The sequence below is a fragment of the Capricornis sumatraensis genome, chromosome 4 (genome assembly GCF_032405125.1).
Source record: "Capricornis sumatraensis isolate serow.1 chromosome 4, serow.2, whole genome shotgun sequence".
NCBI lineage: Eukaryota > Metazoa > Chordata > Mammalia > Artiodactyla > Bovidae > Capricornis > Capricornis sumatraensis.
Window position 1 is genome coordinate 26,157,333 of NC_091072.1, and position 21,596 is coordinate 26,178,928.

Here is a 21,596-nt window from a genome sequence, read left to right on the forward strand (position 1 = left end):
AGAAATCCCAGGGCTGATCTTCTTCAGAATGGACTGGTTGGATCTCCTTGCAGTCCAAGGGACTCTCAAGAGTCTTCTCCAACACCACAGTTCAAAAGCATCAATTCTTTGGTGCTCATCCTTCTTCACAGTCCAACTCTCACATCCATACATGACTACTGGAAAAACCATAGCCTTCACTAGACGGACCTTAGTTGGCAAAGTAATGTCTCTGCTTTTGAATATACTATCTAGGTTGGTCATAACTTTTCTTCCAAGGAGTAAGCGTCTTTTAATTTCATGGCTGCAGTCACCATCTGCAGTGATTTTGGAGCCCCCAAAAATAAAGTCTGACACTGTTTCCCCATCTATTTCCCATGAAGTGATGGGACTGGATGCCATGATCTTCGTTTTCTGAATGTTGAGCTTTAAGCCAACTTTTTCACTCTCCTCTTTCACTTTCATCAAGAGGCTTTTTAGTTCCTCTTCACTCTCTGCCATAAGGGTGGTGTCATCTGCATATCTGAGGCTATTGATATTTCTCCTGGCAATCTTGATTCCAGCTTATGTTTCTTCCAGTCCAGCGTTTCTCATGATATACTCTGCATATAAGTTAAATAAGCAGGGTGACAATATACAGCCTTGATGTACACATTTTCCTATTTGGAACCAGTCTGTTGTTCCATGTCCAGTTCTAACTGTTGCTTCCTGGCCTGCATACAGATTTCTCAAGAGGCAGGTCAGGTGGTCTGGTATTCCCATCTCTTTCAGAATTTTCCACAGTTTATTGTGATCCACACAGTCAAAGGCTTTGGCATAGTCAATAAAGCAGAAATAGAGATGTTTTTCTGGAACTCTCTTGCTTTTTCGAGGATCCAGCAGATGTTGGCTATTTGATCTCTGGTTCCTCTGCCTTTTCTAAAACCAGCTTGAATATCAGGAAGTTCATGGTTCACATATTGCTGAAGCCTGGCTTGGAGAATTTTGAGCATTACTTTACTAGCGTGTGAGATGAGTGCAATTGTGCGATAGTTTGAGCATTCTTTGGCATTGCCTTTCTTTGGGATTGGAATGAAAACTGACCTTTTCCAGTCCTGTGGCCAGTGCTGAGTTTTCCAAAGTTGCTGGCATATTGAGTGCAGCACTTTCACAGCATCATCTTTCAGGATTTGAAATAGCTCAACTGGAATTCCATCACCTCCACTAGCTTTGTTCATAGTGATGCTTTCTAAGGCCCACTTGACTTCACATTCTAGGATGTCTAATCTTAGTTAAATCTAGCTACTGGTTCAGCAATAATTATAAAACAGCCCAATAATTCTGTAAAAGCATTGGTTTTATTATTCAAAAAAAAAAAAAAAAAACAAAAGAAGACAGAAACAAAAATCCTGGTTATTTGCAGTATCTATCAGCTTTCAATTTGGCTCTCCTGTTTAAACAAAAAACAAATAATAAAAAAATTAATCTATTGAAAACATGTCATATAGTGGTCACCTGCTACTAAAATCATAAACTGTGTTTGGCAATTGTGCCCTCAGTTTCAGGTATTATCTTACCACACTGCTTATGGTAAAATATTTTAATTAAAATGTTTACTTCTCAATTTTATGTTTCATAATACATGGGATTTTATTCTTACCAAAAACACTTTTCCTAATCTTTAACTCATGTTGCCTAAGGACTTTTAAAATCCATAACAGCAATTTTAATTGCCTCTGAATTTAAGTATTGGCCTAAACTTCTATTTAATAAGGTGGGAATGTTGTATTTTCATAAGTGATAGAGGTTATAGGACACAAACCTTATTCTGTTTCTTTCAATTCCATATCCTGATTACTTTTATTGCCTATTGTTGATTTCCTAGAAATAGGGTTAATATGCTCAGCTGAAAATAATCATTACATCATTTCTTGTCTTCAGGTAGTCATTTGGTCAACTAGTTAACAGGAAACACCTGATAAAGCACTGTTATTATCAAGTAATCTAAAGAAATATCTTAAAGCTAACTTTGCAACATAAGACTTGAAAAGTGGCAGATTACCAAATTCTCTTCTGATCTGGTGCTTACTTGATTTGTATTTGTAAGCTCGCAACTAAGCCTCTCCAACCATTTTACTAATGTTGGAAATCCAGGACACTACTTTCTTAAATAGGAACTAATAAACAAATATTAATAATGTGCTATGTTGAATATCCTGCATATGTATGAATTCAACTTAACAAAGTGCTTCAATTTCATCAATTTTATACTTAGAAATTTTAAAACTGATTTTTGTCTCATTTTTGGAAACCTGTAGTACTTTTGACAGAACCCACTGAATTTTAAAATTACTACTTCTCTCTAGCTCTGGTTTTAACAGTTACAAAAAAGTCGATGGTAAATGAATTTATGAAGTAGTTTCAGTCAAACCTGAATTGCTTGTAACAAAATATATAAGCCCTTGGAATCTGGCTATTTCCAAATATTTTTTCTTGGTGATCTTTTCCCAGACTTACAATGTCCCTTTTAAGGTAATACCACCACATTCAAAATTTAGAAATAAAGACAAATTTTTAAAATTACAGTAACTAAGAAAAGAACATGTGTTTATACACCACTTCTATTGGACACTGAAAATAGTTGGAAATGAATAAAAGTTTACTTACCTGTCCAGAAGTGTTTCATGCAAGAATCCATCTTTCCGGGCCTTTTTCAGAATTTTACTGTCTTCTTTACTTATTTTAAGCTTGTGGTCTTGGAAGCTCTGGAATTTTTTTCTGTTAAGAAAATGCCTTTCTTGAAAAATGTCTCAAACTTTGATTATACATGTTTACTAACAAGCTTACTAATATTTTAAGTTTTTCATTTACTAAAGAAAAACTGTTCTACTCAAATAATTTACAACTTTTCAACAACAAAAATGACTTTTCTACCTCACCATCAAGAAGGCAGTTGTCTGGGTAGCTCTACAAACTTAATTAACACTTGGGAGTGTTGGCTGGAGTCTCCTGTGTCCGGGCAATGTTTGACAGGCTTTATGGACTGACAGCGACAGCCACTCTACAGAGCAGGACTGTTGTTTAGTTGCTAAGTCGCATCTGACTCTTTGCGACCCCATGGATGGTAGCCCACCAGGCTCCTCTGTCCATGGGATTCTCCAGGCAAGAATACTGGAGTGGGTTGTCGTGCCCTCCTCCAGGGCATCTTCCCGACCCAGGGGATGAACCTGCATCTCCTGCTTGGCAGGCGGATTCTTTACCACTGAGCCACTGGGAAGCCTTGAGCAGGGAGAACAGACCAATCCAGGTGACAGGAATGTTGAAACCTGAACCCTTACGAGAGGCGCTCAGCTCAGTGCCCTATCCTAGAGTCTACATTATGTTGTCTGTTCTTGTCTTTCAGGTCTTTTATTTTAGGTGTCTTGAGAAGCATGTCACTGCCAAACCTTTGGTTCTAAAAGAAAAAAAAAATACCTACACGTAATTGATTTCACACTGTTTGACATTTCCTTTGTCTTCTTCTGGAATATCATCTTTTTTCTTAGTTTCTCTTTCGGCGCAGGATCTGATCTATATATTGGAGATGAGAACACAGAGGTTACACATTTATCTTCCCCTGCCCCACCTTACTTATTACAAAAGAACGTTCTAGATGATTTCTTATACAAAAGAAGAAAACAACTTGGCAGTTAGATTCAGAATAAAACAAGTTCTAGATATGTTTATATATACATGTAACTTACATAAATAATTGCTATTATTTGTTTCCTTAGATCCCTTACATGAGAAAAACTAAAGAGAAAATTACTTGAAAAGGATTTTACAGATCAGATATCACTATGCCAATTAGGCAATAATTTAACTAGTTTAATTTTGGCTCCAAAAGTAAATACAGTAGAATCAAATTATCCTGCTAGTTAGTGTACACTTTATAACACTGAAAGTTTAAGACAGTAGCTGTTTTACTATGCACAGGCTTTTACCAAATGCTTCAAAGCTTTTAACATAACACAATTTGTTTCTACCTAATTGGAATTTATCCCTTTTAAATCCTTTTACCTTCATAAGTTTTGACAGATACTATCACCTGCAATAGATTAACTGACACAGATATAACAATTAAGATCAACTGAGTAGGGCCAAGGGCTTCCCTGGTGGCTTAGATGGAAAAGGCTGCCTGCAATACAGGAGCCTGGGGTTCAATCCCTGGGTGGGGAAGATCCCCTGGAGAAGGGAATGGCTACCCACTCCAGTATTCTTGCCTGGAGAATGGAGTGGGGCAGGAAGGGGATAGAATTCAGGGCCAAGGAACTGGCAATCTGCAACCCAAAGGACCAACATCTCGAAAGTGATCTCTGTGGCTTAGAGCACATTCCAAGATTGCTTTCAAAGTTGTAGGCAATAATAAGGCATGAGCAATTAATATGTGTGCAACCACTCTGGCTGGAGGAGTCCTCAAAAAACTGTGGAAATTCTATACTGTGACACTATACTGCCCTTGGCCGGAAGGGATGTGTTCTGGTAGATAAGGCCAGTCTATGAAGGTGGATGCTGACACAGACAAGCAGAGCCTGCAATGTGGAAGGGAGGGTGGACCGAGTCCTGGATTATCGCTGCTCAGAGGTTCCAGGTACCTGCCTAACCAAACAGACCCAGGGAAACCTGACAGGTACTTCATATAAAAATAGCTGCAACTGTTGATAAATACCACATACTTTTTTTCCTTCTGTATCATTTTTAATTAAAAATGAAATAAATAGGTGAGTGGGATCTTAGTTCCCTGACCAGGGTAGAACCTGTGTCCCTGCAGTGGAAGCTTGGAGTCTTAACCACCAGACCACCAGAGAATGCCCCGCCAGCATTTTTCTAGTGACTTGCTTTTGGAGAAGCAATGTGCTGTGGAATGTAACTTCTACAGCCAGTTGGGCCTGGGTATGCATTCTGTCTCCACTTTAGCTGTGTGACTTCGTGCAGTGACTGATCAAACAGTGAGAATTTAAGGATGGTTAGCGGCTATTCCTCCCGTGGACAGTTAAAAGATAATAGTAACTATCTTATGGGAACACTAAAGACAATCATGCATGTGCCTGGAGCTATTTGCTTTAGTTTTATGTATTGAATAGTTGAAAAATATTATGACTAACACTTTAAAAAATTACAACAAAAGAAAATCTAGGTTTCAGATTTAAATTTTTTGGGATATTTTTAGCAGTGAAAATGGCTTTTGAGAAAACTATGGAAGATATACTAAAACTTCTAATTCCTGAGCTATCTAGAATGGTATTTCTTTCTCCATCAATCAACTCCAAATGATGAAATGAACAGTTACTTGTATTAACATTTTTGTTTCAAAAGATTAACAATATTTTTGAGGTTAAAAAGAATACTATAAGACTGTAAAACTAAAGATTATGAAAACTGAGAATATTTAAAAAGTAAAATCAAACATACGACACAAATTTAAAACATAATGTATACACATACTTGATAGATGCATTTAAGTTATGCTGATAGTAGAGAAAATGTAACATGGATTTTCATGCTTTATTGATAAGGATTAGGCCACTTTAAAAAAGGCTTTTTTTCCTCATTTCTTTCTGCCTTCCACCATGGCCCTCACTAATGCATTACACACAGTGAGTGTGGATCAGATCGCAACATTTTAAACAGACGTAGTCTCATCATATATGTGATGTGCATTAGTCTATAGAAAATTCTCATGATTACCTTTATCATTTCTTCTTCTCCTGCCGTTTTACTTTTTGCTTCTATATCACCTGCTTCATTGCATCTAATAAAACAGCTATTGGAGGCCAGTAAAGCCATTTTCCCCTAAATGAAACAAAATAATAAGAAGTAAGTTGTAAGAATATCTGCAAAAAGATTCTTAAGTCTTGAGACTGAACTGATTCCTTCCCAAATCTAAAAGGAATCAGGAACAAGAATGTGAAGAAAATCTAGAAAATAAAAAAAACATAGAAAAGCAAATCAGAATCATTTATAATCTTACTACTCAAAGATAATCACATTAAATACTTCTAATAGTAGATTAAATACTTTTAATCTACTATTAGTAGATTTAGTAGGACTAAATTCTAACTATATGGAATAGAATTATTTCCTTTGGTCTCCAAGATTTACTGGGATATAACTGATTTAGTAAGTTTTTTTTTTAATTAGCTTTAAAGAAAAAAAGATATAATGTATTTTACTCAAATAGTAATATTTTAAGATTTTACTCCATAATTAGAAAATATAAAAATATAATAGTTGAAGTATAATCAACTATACTTCAATAACATTAAAAAAAAAAAATGCAGAAAAAAGTAGAAAAGCTAGCCTTTGATGCCTTTGAATTTATTGCTCAGAACTTTTAAGAATCAATGTGTGAGGGACTTTTGGGTGTAGGAAGAATTTAATCATCTGTCATAACCAGTGACCAAATTGCTAATAACATGAATTTGATTTAATTTCTTATTTGAGGGAGTGAGGGCTGAGTTTTCTGTCATCTGCAGGACTCTTGGTGAGCTGGGATGTGGCTGTAATTTAGTCCAAGGTGATTTAAATCTGTGCTGCTGATTTTTCCGCTGAGTCCCTTTTCTGTGTTAAAGTTTTACTTGTTACACCAGGGACTTTTAAGTCTTTCTATAAAATTTTAAAACTTAGTGTCTTCCCCCAAAATAAAGTGAAACGAAAATCCCTAAAGTTCTGTATGACTGGTAGTATCTGACTCATCATATTGCCTTATGATATGCTGGCCTCTTCTGTTGATAAAATGAGAAATAGCTATTCAGTTTCTTTGCCAATTAAAAAAATTTTTTTTTGTTTTTGCTACTGAATGTTTTTCTAAAAATTCTGAGCTCAGATCAAGTGTAGAAACCTTCACAGTTATAAAGGTCCATAGTAATAAAACCTTTCATCATTGCTCAGAACTGATCAGCCTTTCATACACACACACACTCACCCATCAATAAAGTCCTGAGTTATCTACTGTCACCTTTACACACACACACACACACACACACACACACACACACACACATTTTATTTTAAATTCTTTAGCTTCTCAGAACTATAGAGATCATGTATCAGGTAGACTAAAGGTCTTCTGATGCTCAGATTTGGCTATTTTCATCACTGATCCACTAAGAGCAGATCTCAGAGAATTGAATGAGTATTATCTTATATATTTTGGACATTAACCCTTTAACAGATATCTAGCTTGTAAGTACTTTTCCCCAATCCACAGCATGTCTTTTCACTCTGTTGATTGTTGTGTTTTTTTTTTTTCCTGTGTTGCACTATTTTTTGAGATCTTTTGAAGGTTATGAATTCATGTTAGTTTGTAAAAACTTAATGCATATTATTGCACTCTACTTTTTTGTTTTTCCTGAATATATGCTCTCACTGACTGTTAGAGACTTTCTCCTACACTGAGAAGGAACTTGTAAAAAAATACAATAGTACTTACATCTTGAAAGACGGGTTCCCACTGCTCTCTAGGTCCAATTGCATCTGAACGCCCAACAACAAGTCCGTCTGAATTTATACCAAGGTATTTTCCATAGCCAGACTTCAGGGCAATTCTTCAGATTAATAAAATAGTTAAATGTTAAAAACTGAGAGAAAATTAAATGTGGAACAAAAAACGTGTATGTAAAATTCAGATTAACCACAGTTCCAATGTTCAAAAGCCATGTATGGCAAGTGGCTACCATACTAGACAATGTGGTTCTGTGTATACAGTTTAATATTCTACTTTTTAAGTACAAGTACTACATAATACCTTATATTATGCAGCAAACATTTTCCCAAATTCATTCTTCTTCAAAAACACCACTTTTAATGGATATATCCTATTATATCATGTTGTATTACAATGTATTAATTATAGTTCAACTCAAGCTTACCTGGAATCAGACAATTTGACAGCTGTAAACTGCTCTGGAGGACTAGGGCCCTCATCAACTGCAAGAGAAAAACATTTTGAAGTAAATATGACATTTCTTATAAATATACATGTAAAAATACTCGTTAGCTTAAAAAAAGTAGCTCTTTCTCTTTTGAAACCAAATGTAAGAATATTATATTATGTAATTATAATACAGTATATGGCCTTCCCTGGTGGTTCAGACAGTGAAGAACCCACCTGCCAACACAGCAGATGTGGGTTCAATCCCTTGGTTGGGAAGATCCCTTGGAGTAGGAAAAGGCTACCCACTCTGTATTCTTGCCTGCAGAATTCCATAGACTGAGGAGCCTGGCGGGCTACAGTTCACAGGGTCACAAAGAGTCGGACATGACATAGTATTCATAGTATCAAGAGTTACTTTATCTTCAAATGCAGATAACATTTGATTCTAGATCATCAAGACTCACTTTGGACTTCTGACCTCTACAGTTGTGTGATAATAATAAATTTGTGTTATTTTAAGCCAAAAAAAAAGAGAGAGAGAGAACAGTTTATCTTCTATATGTAAAATCAAACTTTAGTTTTGTTAGACAGTCTCTAACAGTCAATGAGAACATATGTTAAAAAAAAACAAAAAACCTAAAGTTTAGTTTTACATATCTAATGAGATAGGTCAGCATGATGCTTATTTATTTAGTTACTTCCAAGATACTATCTCTTTGTGTTTTAAAATGCAGTCAGCACATAGACAAATAAGCACTTAATGTTTAAAAAACTAAAATGCTTTAATTTATTAAAGGGATGACCATTTGGACAAAAAGCTCTTAGTAATTTTCTAATTACTTCACGTCTCATTAGTGCTTCTTCCCATGCGCTAAATGCAAAGAGAAAACTTCAGATTAATAGTGCCCCGGGTTAGTTGTGGCAAAAGGTCTAAAGAGTAAAGGAATTCAAACTTTTGACTCATCTAGGTTTTCTTTTTCTTTCCTTTTATTATTTCAATTATTCACATTAGTTTTGATTGCCATGGATACCCTTTTGGAACTACACAGAATGTTTTCAAATGCTTACACTGGAAAGAGGGAGTTGCCAACAACGTAAATAGTGAGGAAGGAAGAAAGTGGAAGAGTCAAATCAATGGATTCACCCCTCTGGCATACATTTGCTATTAGAATTTAAGTGAACGGATGCCATAAAATATTAACTTCAAGTGGCCTTTTCCATCCCATTGCCGCTACCAGACACAAACCTTCTTTATGTGGAGCTCCCAGTGTAAAAAGCCCATTGTCAAGTGCATGTATGTAGGTTCCTTTATCCATTTCAATTGCTATGGTTCCTGAAATCTCACCAAAGTTTGTTACTGTCCACCAGATTCCTAAAAGATAAAATCAGTCATTTAAATTTACATTGTGTATTTGTGATGGAAGGTTCTTACTTGCTGCTGTTGTCATTGTAACTTATTAACTTAAAAAAAATTTTTTTTGCAGTTCTGGAGTAGTTGAATTCAGAGAGATAAAAAACAGGATGGCGGTTGCTCGGGACTAGGGGAGAGTGAGGTATGGGCATTTATAATTTAATGGGTGAACAGTTTCAGCTTTGCAAGAGGAAAAATATTCATCTTGAATTGAAGATGGATGGTGGTGACGGCTGCACAGCAGTGGCGATGCACTTAATGACACTGAACTGTACACTGAAAAACGGCTAAAGTGATGGACTTTATGTTAGGTATATTTTACTACAGTTCAGATAATTTAGTGAGAGGTTTGCACAATAATTTGAGCTATTTCTGACTTATAATTTTCCAGTACAAAAAAAATGCTTTACTCAGAATCATCATTAACATCCTATGATCATTAATTCTTTCTTAAAAATGTAATAGTGATATAAAATTATTTGTATATGTTCTGTGCTATACTGAACAAGTACACTTCATGTTGATTCTCCGCACATGACTTAGATTCTAGATTCAATACAGTCAACTCCATGGTCAATCCAATAGGATTTATTATAGAAAGTAATACATTGATTGTAAAATTTATATGGAAATACAAAGGCTCTACCAGACTATAAAGAAGTACAGAAGTATAAAGCTGGGAGATTCACACCACCTGATTTTAAGATTTTATGAAATGGCGCAGTAATCAAGACACATACATCAACAGAACAACAGACAAACCTCTGGAACAGAGTCCAGAAATAGACTACCACATATAAAGTCAACTGATTTTCGACAAAGACACCAAAGCACTTTAATGAGAAAGAAAGTCTATTCATCAATAGTGCTAGGACAACTGGATATCAATATGATAAAAAGAGAAAAGATAATTTGTAAAATATGGTTAAATGATATTTATATGTTTCAGGCCTTTAAAATGATGTATCAGCATCTCTGGGCTACTAAGTAGTCTAACAATGGCACCTATTAAGTCAGAGCCCTAGGTTTCCTCTCTCCTGTGCTTTGTTCTGATGATGAAGAAGAGGCATCAGACATCGACTGTGCTAGAACATAAAAGCAACCTATAACTCTAATATTTGAGCATGTCAAGACAAATGTGACTTGGCCATAAATTCCTTCTACTTTCTTTTACTACTTATCCCTACTAGGGAAATAGTTTTAAGGGAATCTCAACCAATGCTAACTTCGCTCAGAATGAAGTAATAGAAAATTGACTCACCAACAATATCAAGCTGAGTTTCTTCTTCTTCTTCTCTCTTTCTCTTCTTCTCTTTGCTCTTTTTCTTCTTACTACAGGAGATAATTTATATAGATGAGTTTAGATATATTGATTTGCATACTAAATGTAAGATAGAATCTTAGAAGACTCTTCTAAGATGTACACTAATATATGAATTACTGATCGACAACAACATTCCTTGATATACCCTCTTACTTCTGATACAGAGAAGTCACTTCTGATCCTCTTCATATTGTGTTACAGTTAAAGAGAACAGACTCTGGAGCCAGACTGCCTTTTAGAATCGTGATTCTGTCATTTCTTAGCTCTGTGATTTTTTGGGAAAATTTACTTAATCTGTCAATTTCCCCACCTATACAAATGAGGATAACAATTTAACCCAACTCTTACTGTGAGGATTAGGAGTTAAGGCATAATCTTCATACATTACTTGTGAAAATGTAAAATGGTGCAACCAGAAGAGTTTGAAGTTCTTGAAAAGTTAAACATGGAATTAGGTTTATGGAAACCACAGGATCTAACAATTCTCCTCCTAGGTTTACACCCAAGAGAAATGAAAACATAGGTCTGCATAGAAACTTGCATAAGAATATTCATAGCAGCATTATTCATTAGAGTCCCCAAAATGGAAACCCAAATGTCCATCAACTAATGAATGGATGAACAAAATGTGTTATATCCATACAATGGAGCTCTGGTGGTAGTTTAGCCACTCAGGCGTGTCTGACTATGTGCAACCCCATGGACTGTGGCCAACCAAGCTACTCTGTCCATGGGATTTCCCAGGCAAGAATACTGGAGTGGGCTGCCATTTCCTTTCCAGGGGATCTTCCTCACCCAGGGATCAAATCTGCATCTCCTGCATTGGCAGGCGGATTCTTTACCACTGAGACACCTTCAGTTCAGTTAAGTTCAGTCACTCAGTCGTGTCCGACTCTGTGTGACCCCATGAATCACAGCACGCCAGGCCTCCCTGTCCCTTACCAACTCCTGGAGTTTACCCAAACTCATGTCCACTGATGTGGTGATGCCATCCAATCATCTCATCCTCTGTTGTCCCCTTCTCCTCCTGCCCCCAACCCCTCCCAGCATCAAAGTCTTTTCCAATGAGTCAGCTCTTCGCATCAGGTGGCCAAAGTATTGGAGTTTCAGCTTTAGCATCAGTCCTTCCAATGAACACCCAGGACTGATCTCCTTTAGAATGGACTGGCTGATCTCCTAGCAGTCCAAGGGACCCTCAAGAGTCTTCTCCAACACCACAGTTCAAAAGCATCAATTCTTCAGCGCTCAGCTTTCTTTATAGTTCAACTCTCACATCCATACATGACCACTGGAAAAACCATAGCCTTGACTGGACGGACCTTGGTTAGCGAAGTAATGTCTCTGCTTTTGAATATGCTATCTAGGTTGGTCATAACTTTCCTTCCAAGGAGTAAAAGTCTTTTAATTTCATGGCTGCAATCACCATCTGCAGTGATTTTGGAGCCCCCAAAAATAAAGTCAGACACTGTCTCCACTGTTTCCCCATCTATTTGCCATGAAGTGATGGGACCGGATGCCATGATCTTCGTTTTCTGAATGTTGAGATTTAAGCCAACTTTTTCACTCTCCTCTTTCCCTTTCATCAAGAGGCTTTTTAGTTCCTCTTCACTTTCTGCCCTAAGCGTGGTGTCATCTGCATATCTGAGGTTATTGATATTTCTCCCGGCAATCTTGATTCCAGCTTGTGCTTCATCCAGCCCAGCGTTTCTCATGATGTAGTCTGCATTTAAATTAAATAAGCAGGGTGACAATATATAGCCTTGACATACTCCTTTTCCTATTTGGAACCAGTCTGTTGTTCCATGTCCAGTTCTAACTGTTGCTTCCTGACCTGCACACAGATTTCTCAGGAGGCAGGTCAGGTGCTCTGGTATTCCCATCACTTTCAGAATTTTCCAGTTTATTGTGATCCACACAGTCAAAGGCTTTGGCATAGTCAATAAAGCAGAAATAGATGTTTTTCTGGAACTCTCTTGCTTTTTCGAGGATCCAGCAGATGTTGGCAATTTGATCTCTGGTTCCTCTGCCTTTTCTAAAACCAGCTTGAACATTGGAAGTTCACAGTTCACGTATTGCTGAAGCCTCGCTTGGAGAATTTTGAGCATTACTTTACTAGCGTGTGAGATGAGTGCAATTGTGTGGTAGTTTGAGCATTCTTTGGCTTTGCCTTCCTGTGGGATTGAAATGAAAACTGACCTTTTCCAGTCCTGTGGCCACTGCTGTCTTTTCCAAATTTGCTGACATACTGAGTGCAGCACTTTCACAGCATCATCTTTTAGGATTTGAAACAGCTCAACTGCAATTCTATCATTTCCACTAACTTTGTTCGTAGTGATGCTTCCTAAGGCCCACTTGACTTCACATTCCAGGATGTCTGGCTCTAGGTGAGTGATCACACCATGATGATTATCTGAGTCGTGAAGATCTTTTTTGTATAGTTCTTCTGTGTATTCTTACCTCCTCTTCTTAATATCTTCTGCTTCTGTTAGGTCCATACCATTTCTGTCCTTTACTGAGCCCATCTTCACATGAAATGCTCCCTTGGTATCTCTAATTTTCTTGAAGAGATCTCTTGTCTTTCCCGACCTGGGAAGCCCTTAATGGAATATTATTCCGCCATAAAAGGAATGAGTACTGATACAACATAGATGAATCTTGAAAATGTTATCCTAAGTAAAAGAAGCCAGACTCAAAAGGCTGCATATTGTATCGTTCAGTTGTGTCCAATCCTGCATATTGTATGATTCCATTTATATGGAATGTTTATGAGGCAAACTGATACAGACAAAAGGTGGATTAGTGGTTGCCAGGGATTAGGGGATGAGCAGAACTTGGAGTGACTGCTAATGATGGTGGGGCTTCCTTCTAAGAGGATGAAAATGTTCAGCAACTCAACAGTGCTGAGCTTTGTGAATATACTAAAAACCACTGAATTCTAATTTAAAAGGGCGAATTTTATAGTATATGTAGTATATCTCAACAATAAAAAGCCCAAGAGTGACTTTTAAAAAAGTTAACAGGTATTGCTTAGAACAGTTCTTGGCACGTATGAAATGCTACATGTGTGTTAACTATATTGGTAGTTATAATGACTATAAGACACACTTATTTGTATTTTCATCACAAAATAAGCTTTCAGAAGCTAACTCTCTCCTCCCTCCTATGAATTCAGGCAGTAACAGTTTCACATGTATTCAGGATAAATTCTTAATCCCAGACTCCTAGGCAGAGTTCTTAAGAGTCATGGCTTCAGTTTGCTTCTTAACACCTTCTTTCCATCCCATCTAAAAGTACCTAAAACTCTTATCACTGAGACCAGGATGAAATGCTCAGCATTTGCATAAAGGATCAGCCCTGAGCAAATCGACTAGTTGGGTAACTTCTTCTTGCATTTGGCTCTACTTATTTACTGTACACGCCACCTCGTTTAATCCTCAAAACAACCCTTTTGGAGTATCACTAATCCCCTCCCAAGAGGAAGCTCAAAGATACTAACGAACCTGTCACAAGATTAGTAATTGGCGGAGTCCAGATTCGAACCCATAGCCTTTTCAAAATCCGTATCTGCATATTGCATTAAAATTAATTTTTTTAAAGGTGGCAGGGAGGCAATGTTGAAAACAGTTATCCCTAATAAAAGAAGTTACTGTTAAAACCCACACGATCAGACTAACACAGCCCTACCAAGCATAGGTCTGGAGGTGGGGGTTCATCAAGGGAAATCCGACCTTGTGGCTCCTGGTCCCCCAGGTGGGCGCTGACGCCCCAGGACACTCGCCCCAGGGAGGGGAAGGCTGAGCGGCGTCGAGAAAGAGGGCGAGAATCTCCCACGCAAACCCGCGTCCTTACCTCTTGGCCTTGGTTCCCTTGAGCACGAGTTTGGTGGACTTCACATAGGAGTATTCGGCCATGGTCGTGGCAAAACACGTGAACCGGCGCAGGAGAGGGCGACGGAGTCACAAAAGTGGAGACGGGGCCCGAGCTCCCCGGAAACGTACGCTCCACTGGAGTGGCCGCGTCTCCCCCCGGTCCCTGGCTTTTTTTCACCCCAACGTCAAGTCCCAAGTAGAGTTCCACTTCCTGTTTACAGCCTGGGTACGGCACCCGCAGAGGGCCAAAATAGACCCGCGTGTTTTTTTTTTTTTGCCTGCGCCCTGAGAACGGGCCTTTCCGAATGCCGAAGCCGGGGGAGCCGCGCCCTCTGGTGGACGCGGTGGGTCTCGCAGCCGAGCTGGGCGACTGGAGCCGCTCTGGAGTAAGTCCGCCTGCGAGGTCTTGCGAGGAGGCGGTAATTAGCTCAGGGATGCGATGACTCACATCAACCCTCCCGAAGCCGCCTCGTGGACTGCTCCTGACTGCGCGCCGCAGCCAAGGGCTGGGCTCGCGTGTGCGGCGGGGGCGTTGAGTAACACAGGACGCATTGTTTGGCCTCGGGCGACTTCACAAGCCGTCTCAATTCCGTAAACTTTTATTGTACTGTTCGTACTTACGGAGACTCGAGTAATGCAGAGGAAACAAACAAGGAATAAAATAAAAGACAATTAAGTGCCAGCGTTCGGGCGGAAAATTTCACTAGCGCTGCAGGATTTTGGGTGGAGATGGGCAGGCGGGTGACAGGGAAAGCTAATGCTTTCAGAGAGGTCTTTCTCCGTGTAGGGTGGGTCTTAACAGGCTTCCACAGCTTCAGTCCCTGCTCCCATCTCTTCAACAGTTTTATAATCTACTTCCCTGATTCCATCGACTCTCCCTTCCAAACCATCTACTGTAGTGCCGAGTGATCTCTCTAAAGAAACAGCTGATCATTATCCCCCTTGTTTTTGTTGAGTCTCTAAGTCCTATCCCACCCTGTGACCCCCATGTACTGTGGCACCCCAAGCTCCTCTGACCTCCACTATCTCCCGGAGTTTGCTCAAATTCATGTCCACTAAGTCACTGATGCTATCTAACCATCTCATCCTCTGTCGTCCCCTTTTCCTCTTGGCCTCAATCTTTTCCAGCGTCAGGGTCTTTTCTAGTGAATTGGCTCTTTGCATCAGGTGGCCAAAGTATTGAGGCTTCAGCTTCAGCAACAGTCCTTCCAATGAATATCCAGGGTTGATTTCCTTTAGGATTGACTGGTTTGATCTCCTTGCAGTCCAAGGGACTCTGAAGAGTCTTCTCCAACACCATGGTTTGAAAGCATCAGTTCTTCAGTGTTCAGCCTTCTTTTATGGTCCAACTCTCATATCCGTGCGTGACTATTGGAAAACCACAGCTTTGACTATATAGACATTTGTCAGCGAAGTGATAGCTCTGCTTTTTTAATACACTGTCTAGGTTTGTCATAGCTTTTCTTCCAAGGAGCAAGGGTCTTGTAACTTCGTGGCTGCAGTCACCATCTGTAGTGACTTTGGAGCCCAAGAAAATAAAATCTGTCACTGCTTCCCCTTTTTTTCCACTTCTATTTTGCACTGGGGAAGGAAATGGCAACCCACTCTGGTATTCTTTCCTGGAGAACCCCATGGACAGTATGAAAAGCCATTATCCCTAAAGTCTATTAAAGGGAGGCCTACTGATTTCGGGAGGAGAATCCTAATGCACGTAGTGAACTGGTAATCTTGGCCTCTTTCCCACCACGGAACCCATGCTGCCTTAACCCCAGCAGCACAGCCTGACTGGAAATGCTTGAACGCTCTGTCTTTCCGTGTCCTGCCTAGAATGCTGCTCTAGCTGCTTACCCACCCTCTTCGTGTGGGCCCTGCCCCCTCCTTTTCGGCCTTTAAAACAAATTCAGGCTTATTTCCTCCAAAAAGCCATCTTTGAATAACTTCCTGGGTTTCCCCAAAGAGCCTTCATTTCTCATCCTAAAGCTTTACTGTGTGCTTTTTAAAACACAAGAGCCGTGTGCTTATTTATTCTTGTCTCATCTACACCCACATCCAATGCCTGCTTCACAATAAACCTTGCCTAAACGTCAGTTAAAATATTAAGATTCCAAAGCCTGGTGTGCGATAATGAAGGGAGTGGAACAGAGTGTGACTTGACTACGTTGGGTTGTGATAGAAAAACAGAAGTAGACATGTTGGATGGGTAAGGAATAGCAGACCTTTGGACATCAGTTCCGTATCTATTTATATCCCTCTGTCTGCAACTTGCTGTCTGCTACACTACTTAGTGGTAGGAAAATGCAAAAGATGTTTTGACCCAGGGCCTAATCGTAAGGGCCTTTATCTAAGTGAATGATGTGCAGCGAGAGGCGGTATAGTGTATAATTAGGAGTAGAGGGCTTCCCTGGCGGCTCAGTGGTAAAGAATCCACCTGCCAATGCAGGAGACACGGGTTCGATCTCTGGTCCGGGAAAATCCCACGTCTGCGTGCGGAGCAGCTGAGCCATGTGCCACAACTACTGAGCCTGTGCTCTAGATCCCATGTTTTGCAACAAGAGAAGCCACTGCGATAAGAAGCCCGCGAACTGCAGTGAAGAGGAGCCGCCACTCGCTACAACTAGAGAAAGCCTGTGTGCAGCAAGGGAGACCCAGCACAGCCCCCCCTCCACCAAAAAGAGTGTAGCTGCTGGAGACAGACTGCTGTGGCAGACAAACCCTGCTGTCTTTTGAGTTTGATGACTTTGTAAAGTTATGTGTGTGTGTGTGTGTGTGTGTGAGAGTCAGTCGTGCCCGACTCTGTGACCCCGTGGACTGTAGCCCTTCAGGCTCCTCTGTCCTTGGAATTCTCCAGGCAAGAATACTGGAGTGGGCTGCCATGCCCTTCTCCAGGGGATCTTCCCAACCCAGGGATCGAACCCAGGTCTCCCGCATTTGTAAGTTACATAACCTCCACATAGCTGTTTCCTCAGCTGTAAAATGGGATCTCTCCTAGGGTAATGATGAATATTTAGAGTTAATATAGGAAAAGACTTAAAAATTTCTGATAAGTTGTGAATCAAAAATGTTAGCTCTTATTATTAGCTATCAATGTGCCCTGAGAAAGATATAAGTGAAATGTTGTAGCAAGTTGTTATCTCTTGCCTTCCTGGTCTGAGGTGATATTTCATTGTGGTTTGATTTGCATTTCCCTAATAATTAGTGACATTGAGTGTCTTTTCATGTACCCGTTGACCTTTGGAAAGATATCTATTCAGTTTCTTTGACCATTTAAAATAGCTTTTTCTATTGAATTTCTTATATATTTTGGATATTAATCCCTTACAGATGTATGATTTGCAAATATTTTCTCCATCTCTGCAGACTACCTTTTTATTTTTGATTGTTTCTTCAGACTTCCCTGGTGGCTCAGATGGTAAAGCTTCTGCCTACAATGCAGAACACCCGGGTTCAATCCTGGGGTCGGGAAGAACCCCTGGAGAAGGAAATGGCACCCCATTCCAGTACTCTTGTCTGGAAAATCCCATGGACGGAGGAGCCTGGTAGGCTGCAGTCCATGGGGTCACTAAGAGTTGGACACGACTGAGCGACTTCACTATCTTTGCTGTGAGCAACGTTTAAAATAGTTTGTTGTAGTCCCAGCCGTCAGCACCACCTTGTGGACGAATAAGAAAATGGCTACATTTTGCTCAAGCAGCATCAGTTCAGTTCGGTTCAGTCCCTCAATCGTGTCCCACTCTTTGCGACCCCATGGACTGCAGCACGCCAGGCTTTCCTGTCCATCACCAACTCCCGGAGCTTACTCAAACTCATGTTCATCGAGTCGGTGATGCCATCCAACCATTTCATCCTCTGTCAGGCAGCCTCAGGTCATGTTAAAAAATATCCAGTCTGAGCTATCAGGAAAGCTTAGTCCCGCCGACAGCACCACCTTGTGGACAACTAAGAAAATGGCTGCATTTTGCTAAAGTGGCTTCTGGTTGTCTTAAAAGTACCCATACCCAAATGAACTTACTTGCAAAACAGAAAGATATTTACAGACTTAGAGAAGGAACTTAAGGTTGCTGGAGGAAAGAGATAGTTAGGGAGTTTGGGATGGACATGTACACACCGCTGTATTTAAAATGGATAACCAGCAAGGACTTACTGTATAGCACATGGAACTTGGCTCAATGTTAAATGGAGGCCTGGATGGGAGGGGAGTTTGGGGGAGAACAGGTGTGTGTATGCGTATGGCTGAGTCCCTTCACTGTTCACCTGGAACTGTCACAACATCATTTGTTGATTGACTATCAGTTCAGTTCAGTCGCTCAGTCGTGTCCGACTCTTTGCGACCCCATGAATCACAGCACACCAGGCCTCCCTGTCCATCACCAACTCCCGGAGTTCACTCAGACTCACATCCATCGAGTCGGTGATGCCATCCAGCCATCTCATCCTCTGTCGTCCCCTTCTCCTCCTGCCCCTAATCCCTCCCAACATCAGAGCCTTTTCCAATGAGTCAACTCTTCGCATGAGGTGGCCAAAGTTTCAGCTTTAGCATCAGTCCTTCCAGTGAACACCCAGGACTGATCTCCTTTAGAATGGACTGGCTGGCTCTCCTTGCAGTCCAAGGGACTCTCAAGAGTCTTCTCCAACACCACAGTTCAAAAGCATCAATTCTTTGGCGCTCAGCTTTTTTTCCACAGTCCAACTCTCACATCCATACATGACCACTGGAAAAACCATAGCCTTGACTAGATGGACTTTTGTTGGCAAAGTAATGTCTCTGCTTTTGAATATGCTATCTAGGTTGGTCATAACTTTTCTTCCAAGGAGTAAGCGTCTTTTAATTTCATGGCTGCAGTCACCATCTGCAGTGATTTTGGAGCCCCCAAAATAAAGTCTGACACTGTTTCCACTGTTTCCCCATCTGTTTCCCATGAAGTGATGGGACCAGACGCCATGATCTTAGTTTTCTGAATGTTGAGCTTTAAGCCAACTTTTTCACTCTCCTCTTTCACTTTCATCAAGAGGCTTTTTAGTTCCTCTTCACTTTCTGCCCTAAGGGTGGTGTCATCTGCATATCTGAGGTGATTGATATTTCTCCTGGCAATCTTGATTCCAGCTTGTGCTTCATCCAGCCCAGCGTTTCTCACGATGTACTCTGCATATAAGTTAAATAAGCAGGGTGACAATATACAGCCTTGACGTACTCCTTTTCCTATTTGGAACCAGTCTGTTGCTTCCATGTCCAGTTCTAACTGTTGTTTCCTGACCTGCATATAGATTTCTCAGGAGGCAGGTCAGGTGGTCTGGTATTCCCATCTCTTTCAGAATTTTCCACAGTTGATTGTGATCCACAAAGTCGAAAGCGTTGGCATAGTCAATAAAGCAGAAGTAGATGTTTTTTCTGGAACTCTCTTGCTTTTTCGAGGATCCAGCAGATGTTGGCAATTTGATCTCTGGTTCCTCTGCCTTTTCTAAAACCAGCATGAACATCTGGAAGTTCACAGTTCACGTACTGCTGAAGCCTGGCTTGGAGGATTTTAAGCATTACTTTACTAGTGTGTAAGATGAGTGCAATTGTGCAATAGTTTGAGCATTCTTTGGCATTGCCTTTCTGTGGGATTGGAATGAAAACTGACCTTTTCCGGTCCTGTGGCCACTGCTGACTTTTCCAAATTTGCTGGCATATTGAGTGCAGCACTTTCACAGCACCATCTTTCAGGATTTGAAATAGCTCCACTGGAATTCCATTACCTCCGCTAGCTTTATTCATAGTGATGATTTCTAAGGCCCACTTGACTTCACATTCCAGGATGTCTGGCTCTAGGTGAGTGATCACACTATCGTGATTATCTGGGTTGTGAAGCTCTTTTTTGTATAGTTCTTCTGTGTATTCTTGCCACTTCTTAATATCTTCTGCTTCTGTTAGGTCCATAGCATTTCTGTCCTTTATCAAGCCCATCTTTGCATGAAATGTTCCCTTGGTATCTCTAATTTTCTTGCAGAGACATCTAGTCTTTCCCATTCTGTTGTTTTCCTCTATTTCTTTGCATTGGTCGCTGAGGAAGTCTTTCTTATCTCTCCTTGCTATTCTTTGGAACTCTGCATTCAGATGCTTATATCTTTCCTTTTCTCCTTTGCTTTTTGCTTCTCTTCACAGCTATTTGTGAGGCCTCCTCAGACAGCCATTTTGCTTTTTTGCATTTCTTTTCCACGGGGATGGTCTTGATCCCTGTCTCCTGCAGAATGTCATGAACCTCCGTCCATAGTTCATCAAGCACTCTGTCTATCAGATCTAGTCCCTTAAATCTATTTCTCACTTCCACTGTATAATCATAAAGGATTTGATTTAGGTCATACCTGAAAGGTCTAGTGGTTTTCCCTACTTTCTTCAATTTAAGTCTGAATTTGGCAATAAGGAGTTCATGATCTGAGCCACAGTCAGCTCCCGGTTTTGTTTTTGCTGACTGTATAGAGCTTCTTTATCTTTGGCTGCAAAGATATAATCAATCTGATTTTGGTGTTGACCATCTGGTGATGTCCATGTGTAGAGTCTTCTCTTGTGTTGTTGGAAGAGGGTGTTTGCTATCACCAGTGTGTTCCCTTGGCAGAACTCTGTTAGCATTTGCCCTGATTCATTCTGTACTCCAAGGCCATATTTGCCTGTTATTCCAGGTGTTTCTTGACTTCCTACTTTTGCATTCTAGTCCTCTGTAATGAAAAGGATATCTTTTTGATCGACTATATCCCAGTGCAAAATAAAAAGTGTAAAAAAATGTTAATAGATGTGAAAGCTCTTTGATATCTACTAAATTTGGAGAAGGAAATGGCAACCCACTCCAGTATTCTTGCCTGGAGAATCCCATGGACAGAGGAAACTGATGGGCTGCTGTCCGTGGGGTCGCACAGAGTCAGACACAACTGAAGCGACTTAGCATGCATTGGAGAAGGAAATGGCAACCCACTCCAGTATTCTTGCCTGGAGAATCCCAGGGACAGAGAAGCCTGGTGGGCTGCTGTCTATGGGGTCACACAGGGTTGGACACAACTGAAGCGACTTAGCAGCAGCAGCAGCAAATTCAATAGAAGTCTAAAAGATTATTACTACAAAAGGCAGGTATGTGTTGGGCAAATGTG

At 40.2% G+C, this 21,596-nt stretch overlaps 1 protein-coding gene and 2 non-coding genes across 3 annotated transcripts; all 3 read right to left on the minus strand.

Moving 5' to 3' along the window:
• Positions 1–1,301: 1,301 nt before the first annotated feature.
• On the minus strand, positions 1,302–14,652 carry FRG1 (FSHD region gene 1). The gene is made up of 9 exons (XM_068971329.1): positions 14,458–14,652; positions 10,546–10,616; positions 9,120–9,245; positions 7,869–7,926; positions 7,430–7,544; positions 5,686–5,790; positions 3,437–3,528; positions 2,626–2,736; positions 1,302–1,408 (listed from the first exon to the last, which is right to left on the minus strand). Exons 1-9 carry the CDS (start codon positions 14,517–14,519, stop codon positions 1,372–1,374), a joined length of 777 nt encoding a protein of 258 aa, XP_068827430.1. The 5' UTR covers positions 14,520–14,652; the 3' UTR covers positions 1,302–1,371.
• Positions 6,815–6,886, minus strand: LOC138079428 (small nucleolar RNA U2-30). The gene has a single exon (XR_011144899.1). It is a non-coding gene; the product is annotated as a small nucleolar RNA U2-30 (small nucleolar RNA).
• Positions 7,023–7,101, minus strand: LOC138079429 (small nucleolar RNA U2-19). Its single transcript, XR_011144900.1, has one exon. It is a non-coding gene; the product is annotated as a small nucleolar RNA U2-19 (small nucleolar RNA).
• Positions 14,653–21,596: the final 6,944 nt, after the last annotated feature.

Excerpts from the sequence above, each read along its gene's own strand:
- FRG1 (XM_068971329.1), bottom strand. The coding sequence starts at position 14,519 with ATGGCCGAATACTCCTATGTGAAGTCCACCAAACTCGTGCTCAAGGGA. Across the intron at positions 7,545-7,868 it reads GTCAAATTGTCTGATTCCAG|AATTGCCCTGAAGTCTGGCT; the intron begins GTAAGCTTGAGT and ends ATTAATCTGAAG. Across the intron at positions 1,409-2,625 it reads CATGAAACACTTCTGGACAG|GAGAGCCAAATTGAAAGCTG; the intron begins GTAAGTAAACTT and ends TTGTTTAAACAG.